The following is a 15,580-nucleotide window of genomic DNA, read 5'->3' on the forward strand; positions in this document are numbered from 1 at the left end:
TTTCACCACATTCCCTTAGTTTCTTAGATATATATGCTAAACTGAAATATATGAAGGCAGTTTTTTTTCTTTCTATGTTTGCTTACTACTTTAGGTCAGGTTAGGTTTGGTTATATTGGATACCGGGTGGCCCTACAGGGTTAGGGCATCGCAGGTATAGGTATTGCAAGGGGTTATACATAGAAAAAAGGGAAGGGCCTGGTCAGTGTTTTTTGCACTTTTGTTAAGATCTCCAAACTAAAGAAAAAAAATACAAAACTAGATATCATTATGTTGTTATAAGAATAAAAAAGATTTACAGGGTGAACTTTTTTTGTCTTCCAGAAAACAGTCATTTAATTAAAGGTTTATTTTTTCATAAATTATAGGGAATCTCTTTTTTTCTCTTTAGAAGCCATATCCTTTGTAATTCTGAACTAACACAAGATTAATAATTAATCATAATTTGTTTATAAATAGAGCAAACTAATAAATCAAAGTTTTTTTAATTTTTACAAATATTTTCCTTATTTTAAATAAGATGTATTGGTTTGTTTTTGTTTCATTTTCAACCTAAGTAATTCATTTTCAGTAGTAGTAACTACAATATAATAAAGGGAAAGTCCGTAAGTCAGTGCAATAGCTACAGAGACGCCCAAGCTTATGAAAGGGGTAAAATAATTGGTTTATAGGAGATAATCATTTTTTTAAATTAAAAGGAGGTGTAAAATAAGGGTTTTTAAATTTTGAGGGAGATAATCACCCTTTCAATCCCCACCTTGGACGTAAAAGCACAAAGATAAATTTTGAGTGCCGAATTTTAATCTGTCGAACCAAAATTCCTATCTGCCCCTTCTTGCAAGATATTATTTTTTCAAAACTTCAATTCAATTTTTTGTATGGTAGAAAGTATTTCTTATGACAGTCAATGATAACATTAAATTTTATTATGGGGGGGGGGGGCAAACTGCTTTATAAAGGTTGCGCTATTGAAATGTTATGGTTCAAACAAAACGACATACAGATACACATTATTTGAGTTTGCCGCAAATTTGACCCAATTATGTGTCTCAGTGTAAAAAAAATTATATTTACAATTTTTTTATATCACCCAAAATATACAGGGTGTTTCAAGAGAAATGTCTTTTTGAAATCTTAATTAATAATTATGCATAGAAACTAACACAATTATACAAAATGCTTTATATATTTGGTAAACCTATTCTGGGACATTTATGTTTCAAATATTTAAAAATGAGTTTTTCAACAAATTATGAAGATTTATGGATTTAAAGGTTGTGCAAAAATATTTATGGATATTAAATTTCAAAAATAATTATAAATAAAAACATTTCAATTTAGAAGATAAAATGTTCTGGTACATATTAGCAGGACTTCCTATTCTTCTGTTATTACGACGAGTTCTAAGAAAGAAGGCATTAGGATCCCTTGCTAACAGGCCATCACTAGAACACCCTATTGTTACAACTAAAAATGGACAGGTATGTTACTTAATATCTCAGATATAGTCCCTTACGTGACAACTCCTCTTAAGGGGCGTTTCGTCGTATTTTTACAGTAGCTTTTGGTAAGTTATTTTAGGTCAGGTGATTGCCCCGCATGGTTAAACAATTTGCCCCGCAGTGGCTACAAATAGAAGGAAATCTACTGTGAAAATACGATGTAACGCCCCTTAAGAGGCGTTGCCACGAAAGGGACTGTATCCAAAATCTCTATTAAAAGTCGGAGTCTCTTGTGTTTTTCTCTATAGTTGTCCCATGTCTCTTAAAGCATTACCGACTAACCGACAGACCTTAGCTGGATCTTTAAATCATTTTAGTGGTGAGCCAGATCGGGGTGAGCCAAATTTCATCCAATCACAGCGCGGCATTTCATAAAATGCTGTGCTCTCATTGATGGAAAGTTGGCTACCCCGATCTGGCTCACCACTAAAATGATTAAAAGATCCAGCTCTAGTAACTTATAAACTAGATCCTCATTGGTAGAGAGAATCTTCACAAAAAATGAAGATTTCTATCTTCAAAACCAAATGTCCCCATTAATGTAGCTGACGGACAGACAGACATTTGGAATTAAAGAGTAGATTCACTACCTAAAAAAGTGGACTTTTGATCACTTCTTATTAAAGTTCATTTCAAGAATGCACTATTACTATAGTTTGTTTTTAATTGAAAATTAATTAAAGATAAAATGTGATATTTATACAGCTGATAAAATAATAAGGCATTTTGTAATTAAATAAATGAATTTTAAAACTTAGAACTAGAGCTAGGCTGCTTGAATTTGGCATTAATAAGCCTCTGAGAAATTGGCCTTTTATAATCAGTGTCTAATTTGGAAATCCTTTGGGATGCTTTGAAAAGTTTTTGAAGAAAGGGATTGACACATTTGGTCAGGTTTAGACTTCCAGCTGATTTTTAAAATTGTAAAAGGTTGATTTTCCCGAGGCTAAGGAGTAGCTGCCGAGCCCTTGAGATATTAGAATGGAAATTATTCTGTTATCAAAAGTTATATAAACACTTTCTCTTATTCATATGATACTTTTTTATTGGTTGGTTCAAACTACCAGTGTCTAAATTGTTCAACCAATAGTTTCAACCCAAAAAAGGGGTAATTATATTTATTGTCATTGGGGATGTAAATCAAAGTAATGTCAATTGTCTAATCCCCTGAGATTACTGGTCCAACACCAAAATGTAGATAGAAATCTCTACTTAAAACGGGATAAAGGAATGTTTGTTGTTTTAGGTTTCTGGAGAATGGCTGAGAAGTTCCAAAGGCAGACCTTATGCATCTTTTAAAGGTATGTATTAAATTTTATAAGGGGGGAGGATAGTTAAAACCCCTTAAAATGTCAAAAGAAGCTATGTTAATGGTTGGAAAATATGCCGGAGGAGACTAAAAATGAATACGAAATTGAACTTTTAATAAAATAAAGGAACAATATTTTAAAAACAATGCTATAATACATTTCATTATTACAGTTATATAATTCTATTTGCATGCATAAGAATTTAGTATACATTATTTATATTTTTATTTGTACTATGGAAACTAGATATTTATAAGTTTAACAAGGACTATTATGTTCATACGTAAGAAAAACAAAAACATCCTATTACTTTATTATAGGGATAAGTAGAGTTGAACCGTACTTTTTAAAATAAATGGCCTAAAACCACCCTATTATATCAATCTAACCAATTGCAATGTGAGGCTTCCTAGAAATGTAAAACTTCTATCCAGTAGAAGAAATTTTAAGCTACAGACAAAAAAAACATTACTACTTTATCATTACTTTAAAAAGAAAGCTAAAGATTATTTCCCTTTTAAGATTAACGGAAAAAACCCTAGTTAAATGACACAAAATTGAATTTCTAACTTTACAATTTACCGCTAAAACAATCCAATTACGTGTCTTCTTTGCCAAAAGACATCCAATAATAAGCTAGTATTTGACAAGGAGACACATGATTAGTTGATTTTAGCGGTGAATTCAAAAATTTAAACATAAAATTTTTGCAATCTACAATAAAAATTAGCTTGATGTCTGTCCGTCCCTTAAGATCTCGGTAACCACTGAACCGATCGGATTCTACTCTTCAGGGTATTTTCCTATTGGTCCTGTGGTGATTGTAAGCTATTTTCTTGGGGGGAGGGGATGGGATACCCCTACGCCCCAAAAACAAAAAAAATCCCCACCCATTGAACCTAGTAATAGTGTCTAACTTTTTTTCCTTGTGACGTAACAAAAATCGAAGGATGAGAGGGGAGGTGGGAAAGGAAACCCCTAAAAAAAAGATGGATTTTTGTTACGTCACAAAGATAAAAAGTTAGACACTATTACTAGGTTCCACCCATTTTTTTGTTTATGGGGAAGTTAGTTCACATAAAACTACTTGCAGCACCAGTAGTACTTAATTTTTTTTATTATTTTTTTTATACCCCCTGGGGGAAAAAACGCCCCTAGAGGCTAGGGGCGAAGCCGCTAATAGTTATATGTAGAGTAGCTGTGGAACTAAAACTTTTCATATAAAAATGAATAATAAATTTTATTTAAACATTTAAAAATTGTACATTTTTATCTCATAAATTTATTCTTTTTATAAGCAAAGCTTTTCTATAATTACGTTTGGTCTGTTAATTTAGGCATGTTAGAATTGTCCTATCGATTTCAAACATTTTGATTATGTGATTAAACACTTTGAATGATAATTCCTGTAGTAGTTAGGTACAATTTAAAAAGCGTAGCAACTCTATAATCGTTACCAGAATTTCCATACGTCCATTTACATCATGCTGATTTTTTTTCACTTTTTTAACAACATATTTTTATACGATCTAATTATCCGATTGATCTGAATTTTGGTATACTGATTCCTAGGACAACAAAGTACAATATTATAAGCGAAGTAATTTTATAATCAAGTCTTAGAAATGTAAGTATTTCCTTAAACATTATTGCAAAAGAAATTTTTCAACAAATTTACTTACAATTTTGCTTCGACTCTTAAACATTTATATTATTCAGTTATGACACTATACAATTCCCTTTTGTCCTACCGTTTCAGAGCTTCGCTTTTTATGGATATTGTAATCCTTGTTATTTAAGTTTCTGTAGACAATGAAAAAAAAAAAAATACTTTTGCTGCGCGTTTAATAACCCGTTTTAATTCTGGTTGAAAAGAGGAAGATTCTAATTGAAAATAATTGATAAGCTTTGTTGCACAAGAAAACTGTATTCAACTTAAAATCCGCACTGCATGAGCTTATGGAGGGAGAGAACATCACGCTATTTATTACACTAGTAACTAAAGTTTTATAATATTATTTTCTTAATATTAAGCTTAACAACTTTTGGAGACTTTTATTGAAGAATGATTGGCTGGTTCAATAAGTTGAGTGTCCAAACGATTCAACCACTAATTGAAATCTACAGAAGTGGTAATTTTGTGTATCATCATTTGGCATGTACATAGATTAAGCTGTCATTGTCATATCTCTTTAGATCCCTGGCATTAGCTGCATTCTAGTAAAACTGGAGTAAAAATTCAATAATATGCTGTGTTGTCAGGGTGTTTATATTTTCTGTAGAATAATCTCTAGCAATAAAATAGCCAACACACAAAATTTATCATTTGGAGATCTAGATAAGTTACAATCAAACTAAACATTTGGTATTTATGTATCGATAAGGCTGCCATTGTCATATCTCTTAAGATCCTTGGCATTAGCTGCATTCTAGTAAAACTGGAGTAAAAATTCAATAATATGCTGTGTTGTCAGGGTGTTTATATTTTCTGTAGCATAATCTCTAGCAATAAAATAGCCAAGACACAAAATTTATCATTTGGAGATCTAGATAAATAATTCTGAAAAAAGTTACAATCAAACCCAGCTGTAACCAACAACTGTATTAATTTGATAAAATATCTCGTAATGTCAGCTGAACCAACCAAATTATTTTTAATTTTTAATTTTTATGAATTAAGTTTTTGGTTATTCCTTTTAATGCATTAAATGCCTTATCCCTCTTAAATGAAAATTGAAAAGTAATTATATGTTATGAACAACGCAAATAGGGAGGGAGGGAATATTAGACTGTAAATTATACTAGTACCCAAATTTTTATACCTAATATCTTTCTCTCCTACGTTGGCATAAGCAATTGATTAAAATTTATATTTCAAAAAACGGTAATTGACAGTAAACAATCAAAAAAATTAATATTCAAGTTTTTTTTCCAGTATGGCTTCGAAACCGATTAATGGATTAGAACCAGTTGAAAAATCCAGTATAGCATCGCATTACATAAATTTTCCACGAATATTAAAAAAAATCATAAAATTATTACCAGTTTTGTTAGCCATAGATTTCGGCCCATCAGAGCTGACAAAACAGGAAGCTGTCTATAATACGATACGATAAATAACTATTATCATATCGAATTTTGTAGTTTATTGTGTTACGACACCTGTCGTTGAAACTGTAAGAATTTAGAGAATTTAATTGAATTGTTTAGCTCAGCTCAATTCCTACATTTAATTTACTAAATACACTCAGGGATCTAAAGGGATAAGACAATGGCCAAAAAATAGATATGCATCCCTTATAATGATACACAAATTTATCCCTTCTGTAAACAAACAATTAGTGGTTGAAACGTTTAGACACTCAATTTATTGAACCACCCAATTAAAATTTAATGAAAATACCCAAAATTGTTGAGCAAACGAATAAGAAAACGTTATTTTACTACTTTGAGTACCAGTGGAAAAAACAGCCCAATGTCCCCTCCCCCCTCGTGTCATTCCTACATTTAATTTACTAAATACTAAGCAGAGTTGTACCTGCATAGCGAAACTTATGCATAATTCGGATTTAGTGCACTTCTGGTAGCGGCCAAACGGCTGAACGTACATGTTTTGACCACACATTGTTATCAGCGTCATAAGAAGGCCACTAGATAATCTGGAATAGTAAAGATTCATTGATGCACAGGGAAAGCCTTTTTGCTGAAAACACGCGCTTTTTCGCGCATATATGTGCGCTGCGAGATAACTTTACAATTTGAGAAATGGCTATTCCAGATTATTAGTCGGTTAAGATTTTGTGCAAAAAGTAATATGTATATACAATGCAGGGTGGGCAACATAAAAACCTGACTTTTTCTAATTTCTAAACAAATAAAAAGGAGGGTACATCTCCTTAGGGACCTGAGTTTCCACAGGAATTCACCCATCTTTCTAACAACCCTTGGACATGGCGGCTCTCATTTGGGCCACAGTTGAGCTACAAACTGTACCCAGCTTTGCTAAAATAATTCCTTGTTGTATTTAAAATGACATCTAATATTTTTCCTGTTTACAACATTTTTAACATTTTTAATATCTAGAAAGGAAGGGAAGAAGACATAGGGCTTTTTATTATACTAGTCCCTAAAGTTTTATGATACTGTTTTCTTATTCGTTGACTTAACACCTTTGGGGACTTTTAATGAATTTTGATTGGTTGGTTTAAACGTCTCAACCACTAATTGTAATCTACAGAAGTATTATCAATTTATCTACCATTGTTTTTCCCCTTATACAGACCCCTGATATTTAGCTATTTTTTAGATGAGCTTAATATTAAACGAATTCTGAGGTCTTAAAGGACTACAGACGTACAAACAATAAACTACCCAAAACTGTGAATTGTATTTACAGTCAAACAAAAAAAAGTAATTTTGATAAATTGTAAAATATTTGATTTTTCAGTATGGCTTCGAAACCAAACAATATCCGCAGGATTAGAACCAGTTCTCAGCAATACTGAAAAATTATGCATAGCATCGTATTACAGACAATTTTCCACGAATACTAAACTAAAAATAATAATATTATAAATGGTATTAGTCTTAAAATTTTTCATTTAACTATTCGCGGAAAGATTGCTATAACACGATGTTGTAAATAACTATTAACCTCTAAGAAAATGGGAATTTGGAATTTATAAAAAAAATTTGGACGGGGGTAAGAAAGGAAAGCCTATTCCATGACAATTAATTATTTATTTAACTATAATTCGCAACATTCTGTTGCCTTTATGGCCAAATTAGAAAATTGGAATTTCTATTTTTTTCTTTTTAAAAAGCAACATTCTGTTATTCTTTACCCTAAAGTAATATTTTTAGAAAATTGGGATTTCTAAATCAAAATTTTGAAGTAGGTGGCAAGAGAGGGCAATATATGTGTCATGTGATTTTATAAAACTACTTAATTTACTGGAGGGGGGGGGGGAGTTGTAAGTTGACCCTGCCCCTACCAATGAATTTTGTTTGGTGATTTTTCTTGGTAGGGTGAAGGTACCCAAAATAGTTATAAACCTTTATTGAACCTATAAGAAGCTTTACATAACCATAAAGGGCCATTTAGTGAGATCTTAAGCTACGGACAACACAGATAGAAATCCTAGAAACTTTTATATTGTTATTTCTCAAAATGTATTTAATATTGATTATTAAAACAAGGACGTAAACGAACAATAGATGAGAAACTTAACATAGTAAAATATTTTTGAAGAAACCCTTGGAAAATTTCTAAAGGGATAAGGTATTGGCCGGTGAATTGATCTACATCCCCAATAATGATTTATATAATTACCACTCCTGTAAATTTCTATTTGTAGTTGAAACGTTTGATTATTCAATTTAATGATCCAACCAATCAAATTCACTAATAGTCCCCAAAGTTGCTGAGCCAACGTTATTATAAAAGTTTGGGGACTAGTGCAATAAACATCCCAATATCCCCTCCCTCCCTGAGCTTACCTACACAACAATCTGAAGACGTGCTGGCTGTATATTGATATTAATGATTTGACTGTCCGTGCCTATGTATAGACTATAGGTAGTATTATGCATTAGGTGGGTCTATAATATCCTAAGATTAATTTTCTATTGTTTATATACACTGTACACTAGAAATTTCATATCCATAGAGGCGAAGCAATCATTAAATTTATTTTTTATTTTTTCCAACCTTCAATATGATTATAGGGATAGAGTCCCTTTTGTGGCAATGCACATTAAGGGGCGATTCTTCGTATTTTTCACACTAGTGGGGCAATCACCTAACCCAATATGACCTAACCTAACCTAAAATAACCTATAAAAAGCCATTTTAAAAATACGACGAATCGCCCCTTGAGGGTCGTTGCCACGCAAGGGACTATTCCCGATTATAGTTTTAATTTTAACATAAATTCAAAATTAAAAAAAATTCTTTATGGTCCCAAAGACCTCTAAACCAGTGGTCTACAAATGGTACAAACGTAATAAATTACTATGATCTCTAAATATTATTTTCTTAATCAAGATTTAATAAAACCCCCCTAAAGTTTTAAAGCCAACAAATGACAAAGGATCTATTAAACTTTAGGAACTTGTATATTTGAAATGAAGACAATATTATCCTTATGTAAAAGTAAAAGGATGTCTGTCTGTATGTCTGTCTGTTTCTAACGTAATATCTCGCAAAGCTTCTTATAGGTCCAGAGTGCTTATTAAGCTATACAAAATACAAATTGGAAAGAATTTTAATGAATGTAATAGATTTGAAATCTGCATAAAATTTTAAGTATTTTTTATAAAATTCGTTTTTTACATAATTTATTATTTAAAAGCGCAAATCCAATTTAAGTTAATAAATTTTGACCAATAGGATAGGTGGATTGGAAACTACCTGCGCTCTAATTGGTTGAATGATGTACGTCACTTAAGCTTCTCCAATCAGGGCGCAGATAGTTTTCAATCCACCAATCACAGATGTCAAAATCATTTAACTTAATTTGTATTTGCGCTTATAGATAAAGAATTATACAGAAAACAAATTTTATAAAAATTCCTTAAAATTTTTATGCAGATTTCAAATCTATTATATTCATTAAAATTCTTTCAAATTTTTATAGCTTAGTGCTTATATCTTCAAAAGAGATATCGCTTCTGGAAAAAAGTACACTCAATTTTTTTTTATATTAACTTTCTGAAACCAAAATGGAAAGTGGTGGTCGCCTTTCCACTTCTCTCAGTACCCCCTAGAGGCCTCTATGGGCATAGCCGCTAGTAAAACATACAATAATGCATTAAATTTTTATTAAAATATTTATAACGGGAATAACTGATGAAGTTATAGAATAACTTTGCTCTTAAGGAAAATTTTATAAGGCAAGTACAGGCAACCTACAGAGAGATGAATGATTCGGATATTTAAAAAAGCCTTATCACAACTACATAGAAAAAGAGGTTAAGATAGAAAGCAAGTGAGGTATGGCATTTAAAAATGCTGTATCACAACTCCATAGAACAAAGGGAAAAGATAGAGAGTTAGTTAGGTATGGTATTTAAAAATCCTGTATCACAACTACATAGAAAAAGAGGTTAAGATAGAAAGCAAGTGAGGTATGGTATTTAAAAATGCTGTATCATAACTACATAGAAAAAGGGGTTAAGATAGAGAGTTAGTTAGGTATGGTATTTAAAAATGCTGTATCACAACTACATAGAAAATGGGGTTAAGATAGAAAGCAAGTGAGGTATGGTATTTAAAAATGCAGTATCATAACTACATAGAAAATGGGATTAAGATAGAGAGTTAGTTAGGTATGGTATTTAAAAATGCCATATCAGAACTACAGAGAAAAAGAGGTTAAGATAAAGAATTAGTGAGGGATGATATTTAAAAATTCTTTATATGAAATCCATAGAATAAGTGGCTAAGATAGAGAGTCGGTGTGGTATGGTATTTAAAACAACTCCATAGAAAAAGGGGTTAAGATAGAGAGTAAAAGAGGTAACATGTTAAATCAAAATTCCATAGAAAAATGGATTAAGGTAGACATAGAAGTAAAAGACACTAGAAAACATGAAATAATATAGAATTTATACCTAAAAAAATATCAGAGAATGGAAGATTACAAAAAAGCTACATAAATTATTTATACAGAATTTGTATAGTATAGTAAGAGAGGTATTATATATAAAATGTTAAATCACAATTCCATAGAAAATGGTTTAAGATAGACATAGAAGTAAAACACACTAGAAAACATAGAATAATATAGAATTTATACTTAAAAAAATATCAGAGAATTGAAGATTACAAAAAAGCTACATAAATTGTTTATACAGATTTGTATAGTATGACATAACAATTTTTTTATGCATGTTTCATGCATATTGCTCCGCCTGAAATTTATTCTATGAACATTCTTAATTATTCTGTGGAGTAAAAGTACACACACACACACACACACACACTCTGTAGGTTGCTTAGGGGAGGAAACACGAAGAAATTAATCACATTGGTCAATATAAAAACAATTTCATCCACAAAAACACATGTTCAAAGTAATAAGTAAAATAACCTCCCTTAAAAAACAAGCACTACTTCAATAATTTTTATTAAAAGCAAAGCTTTTCTATGATTAAGGTTGGTCGGTTCGTCCGTCCGTAATGTATAGCTTTTTTCGTAAATTTAGGCATGTTAGAATTTTCCTATCAATTTCAAACTTTGCATGGTGATTCCTGTAGTAGTTAGATACGATTTAGAAAGCTTAGCAACTCTATAACCGTTACCATAATGTCCGTACGTCCATTTTAAACATGTTGATTTTTTAACTTTTAAAATACTGTTTCCTGGGACAACAAAGTACAATGTTATGCACAAAGCATCTCTATAGTCAAGTCGTAAAAATGTAAGTATGTCCTTAAACCTTATCATGTATTTATGCAGTTTTACAACAACTTAATTATGTTTTAACTTTTATACATTTATATTCTGATTATTCAGTTCTGACACTCTATAAGTGTTAATATTCGTTTGTCCTACATGTTTCAGAGCTTCGCTTTTATGGATGTTGTCATCCTTGTTAAATGATAATTTTGCTGAAGAAATAACTTTTTAGTAATAGTATCCATTGATGCATTTTTTAAGCATTTTTATTATAGAATATTAAACCCTCCACCTTGTTTGTTGATAAAATCAAATCTATATTTGATTTCATCTGTACTTTATAAAGTCTATACAGAGATGCTTTTCTATATATAGACTAAGACTGTTGTTGGTTTATAGATGTATAATCCAAACAACTTCCTGGCCAAAGTGGCAGAGACCCTTTTCGTCAGCAAGCAAATTTCTTTCTGTTCTCTTATAGGGTCTTTACTGTGGTTATATTTCTAACGCTATTAGTTGATTTCAGAATTACATATGGCTCATGCCCCCTCTATTCTTTTACTATGATCTTGAATATGTGCAGATTTGATTCAAGTTATTTAGCTTTCTTTTTATCAATGTTGTCATACTTGTTTGGATTGGCGCCGGAAAAATGATTGTTTAAAAAAGCCATTGGTAATACATTTATTGAAAAATGTATGTGCTTTAGCGTCAGCGCCGCGCCCCTATCATTTAGAGTAAAGGTCATTGAAATAACTTAGAACCATTACAAGATTAAAATTCATAACTAGAATAGTCTAAAACCATCCAGGAATCTATGCAAAGCTTCCATAAAATGAGATAAAATGGTTAGCAAGATTTTGATAGATATATGTCCAGGAAAGGTTTTAAACTATTTTGAGGAACGTTACCTCCAACCTACCAAGAGAATCCACCCCTGTTTTTACCCCTCCTCAAATCTAAAGAAAATCCAGAGATTTTAAAGCACCATCTAAGATATGACTTGTGTCTTTTTTTCTATATAAAGGAACTCTCAGTTATATTCAGTTTTACTAACAGTAAAATACTCAAATCTAATATACACGATCTCTCATTCCTTGGCTCAACAAACTTAGAGAACTTAAGTTTGTACAGTACGTTTTAAAGTACTAGGTATTTTTTAAATTAATTATTCTGACGACTTTTCTATTTTTTCCCAAGAAATGAATTAAATACTTAATTAAGAACATGAGTTAGTTACATGAATGGATTTTTGTGGAATAAACGTTTTTTAGTCGCGAATCTACTCTATAATAAGAAATGTCCATTTTTAAATCCTTCCTCTGAAATAATATGGTTTCCTTTTAGTTAGGGTTGTTATAGGTCAAAATACGGATTATAATTTGAAGGTTTGGGGGGCGAGTACTTACACCCTTCAACGAGAAATCGCCCATACAAAAATATACCCCCCACCATGAAAAATGTTTACTTTTTTCTTTTAAAAAGTGAATAGTCGATTAGTTCCCATCCTTCCCTTAAGGGTCTCAGGGGGGGGGGGGGGGGGGCTAGTAGATGATATTTGGTAATACACACAGTTTCATAATGTTTACCTAACTGCAAATGGTATAGTAGGGGACATTTAAAAATGTATAAATAAATGGATATATCTATATATATATATATATACGCGGTTATTATGACAGGGTAAAAATTGTGTAAATTTAGGTTGCTAACATGGGAATCATTTATTGGTCAGTAAGTTCATCCAGTAAGAGGGGAGGTGATAGAAGAAAGTGGTGGATGGGGGATATATTATTATTTTTTCCCGCTGCGAGCTTCACTTTATTAGAAAATATGAAAATATGGTGTAACATCCAAGTAATAATATATCCATTTATAAATAATTCATTTGTACAGAAGTAATTATGTGAAATCAAGCGAAGATTCGACTGTCTGTACAATTTTCAAATAATGACAATATCCATAAGAGTAAAGCTCTCACAAAAAAAATTATCTCATAATAAAATTTGACATAAAAAAGTAAAAAAATGATCATCTAAATGTTTTAATTAAATCTACAGACTGTCTGGTAATAAGAGTTGCTATGCGTTCTAAATTGTAATTTTTAGTCAAGTTTAAAATCAATGCGATATTTCTAACAAGCTTAAATTAACGGATGGAAGGGCACTCAGCTCAAAATTATATAAAAGCTATAAAAGTATAATTGTGGTCAAAAGTAGAACTCACTAGCCATCACAAATATACACAGACATAAAAACTAAAAAACAAGGATGACAACATCCATAAGTAGCGAAGCACAAAAAATCGTATGTACAAGTAGATTTAAAGTGAATTAAAAAAATAATCAAGAATAGATTTATTGGAGAAAATAAACATGAAACCTTGTTTTATTTTGTATGATGACGACGGTCAAAGTAAATTACATTAAAGATGCCCATAAAAATGAGAAAAATTATTTTGATACTGATATCCCCAAAAAGTTAGAAAGTTGGACCAAAAACACCAAAGATATGGAGAAATATGAAAAACATATAAAAATAGCCAAAAACCTGCTAAAAGTCAGTCTGACCTACGTGTGTTTTCTTACAACGACAGGAAATTTAATTTTGATATCTATAACTGAAAAAATCTTGAAAATCGGACCATAAACACCAAAGATATAGAGAAAAATCTGAAAATATAAAAATAGCCTAAAACCTGCTAAAAAGTGGTCTGACCGCCATTGATGTTTTATATTTAATTGTGCTCCTTAATGATGGAAATGTTGTCAAAAAGTTTCAGCCTTCTTTCTTTTATAGGAGCTGAGTAAATCTTATTTCCCCCATAGCGTTACGGACTGACTGACGGACAAAGTGAATTATAGAGTAGCTTCGCAACTTATAGTGCTTATAAAAAAGAGGATCAATTAAAGAAAAACTGTTGACAAAAGTATCCCGAATGACGTCATATTAGAATAACCTATCATTTATCCCACTCAACCCCTTTCCTTTTTTTCTCCCCTTCTTATCCACTTCCCTTTCAGTTACTTCAAAAAATAAGTTTTACTCCAACTTTACTCCGACAAAATATTTAATTTTCGGCAATTTCAAATGTAATTAATTGGCTGAATAGCAGCCCATGGGTTTCACAAAAGTTTATATTGCTTTATATCCAACACAAATATAATTTGAAGTAATTTTTTTAAGAAACAAGGATGACAACATCCATAAGTAGCAAAGCATAAACAATTAAATAAGAATTTAGATATTAGTTGACAAAAGCATGTATATTAGGAAAAAATCACAAAACCTTTTCAACATTTGTTTTTAATTTCTTAATATTTATTTATATTTCAGTACTATGACTAACAGACTGACGGTCAAAGTAAATTACATACTGGATGCTCAGAACAACGGAAAATTTAATTTTACTATTTTTATCTACAAAAATTTAAAAAAAACGGACAATAAACAACAAAGATATGAGGAAAAATGTGAAAAATATAAAAATAGCCAAAAACCTGCAAAAAGGCAGTCTGACCGCCATTGATGTTTTCTTGAAACGACAGGAAATTTAATTTTGATATCTATATCTGAAAAACTTTGGAAATTAGGCCATAAACACCAAAGGTATGGAGAAAAATGTGAAAAATACAAAAATTGCCTAAAACCTGCTTAAAGGCAGTCTGACCGTCATAGTTGTTTTCTTGAAACGACAGGAAATTTAATTTTGATTCTATAACTGACAAAATTTTGGAAATCAAACCATAAACACCAAAGATATGGAGAAAAATGTGAAAAATATAAAAATAGCCTAAAACCTGCTAAAAAGCGGTCCTATCGCCATTGATGTTTTATAGTTAATTGTGCTCCTTGATAATGGGAATGATGTCAAAAAATTTCAGCCTTTTATCTTTTATAGGAGCCGAGAAAATCACGTTTCCCCAAACTAAGACGGACAGACGGACAGACGGACATTTCAAATTATAGAGTAGCTTCGCTACTAAAAAAACAGACAGGTCGTAACGTTTGATTATTAATGTTGACATCCTTGTTTCATAAATATATTAGCTTGTGCGCATGGTACTATATATATGGCATTGGTTGGTTTATCGTGTGTAAAGAATCACGTATGCTGAACGGATGATTGTTGTTTTACCATCAATAATTATTGATTTCCAATGTACTTTGAAAGTACGTGGTGCTTTTTCAATCTCCAGAAAGTAAATAATTTCATGGATTTTTACAAAAGTTATGGTGGATTTATTCCAGTATGTTCTCGAAACCGATTAATATCCGCTGGATTACAAACGGTCTAGAAACATACTGTAAAATCATTCATAGCATCGTATTACAGACAATTTTCCATGAAAATTAAAATAAAAATCA

The 15,580-nt window shown here is 31.1% G+C and overlaps 1 protein-coding gene across 2 annotated transcripts in view; it reads left to right on the forward strand.

Moving 5' to 3' along the window:
* Nucleotides 1-1,345: 1,345 nt before the first annotated feature.
* LOC145327120 (juvenile hormone esterase-like) overlaps nt 1,346-15,580 on the forward strand; it is a 100,228-nt gene continuing 85,993 nt past the window's right edge. For both annotated transcript variants that reach the window (XM_080170655.1, XM_080170656.1), the window contains exons 1-2: nt 1,346-1,481; nt 2,749-2,803. In XM_080170655.1, coding sequence (XP_080026781.1) covers nt 1,350-1,481; nt 2,749-2,803 — 187 coding nt within the window. In that variant the 5' untranslated portion in view covers nt 1,346-1,349. The remainder of the gene's footprint in view (nt 1,482-2,748; nt 2,804-15,580) is intronic.

The sequence above is a fragment of the Acartia tonsa genome, chromosome 8, assembly GCF_053477335.1.
Source record: "Acartia tonsa isolate MP-2025a chromosome 8, ASM5347733v1, whole genome shotgun sequence".
Taxonomy (NCBI): Eukaryota; Metazoa; Arthropoda; class Copepoda; order Calanoida; family Acartiidae; genus Acartia; species Acartia tonsa.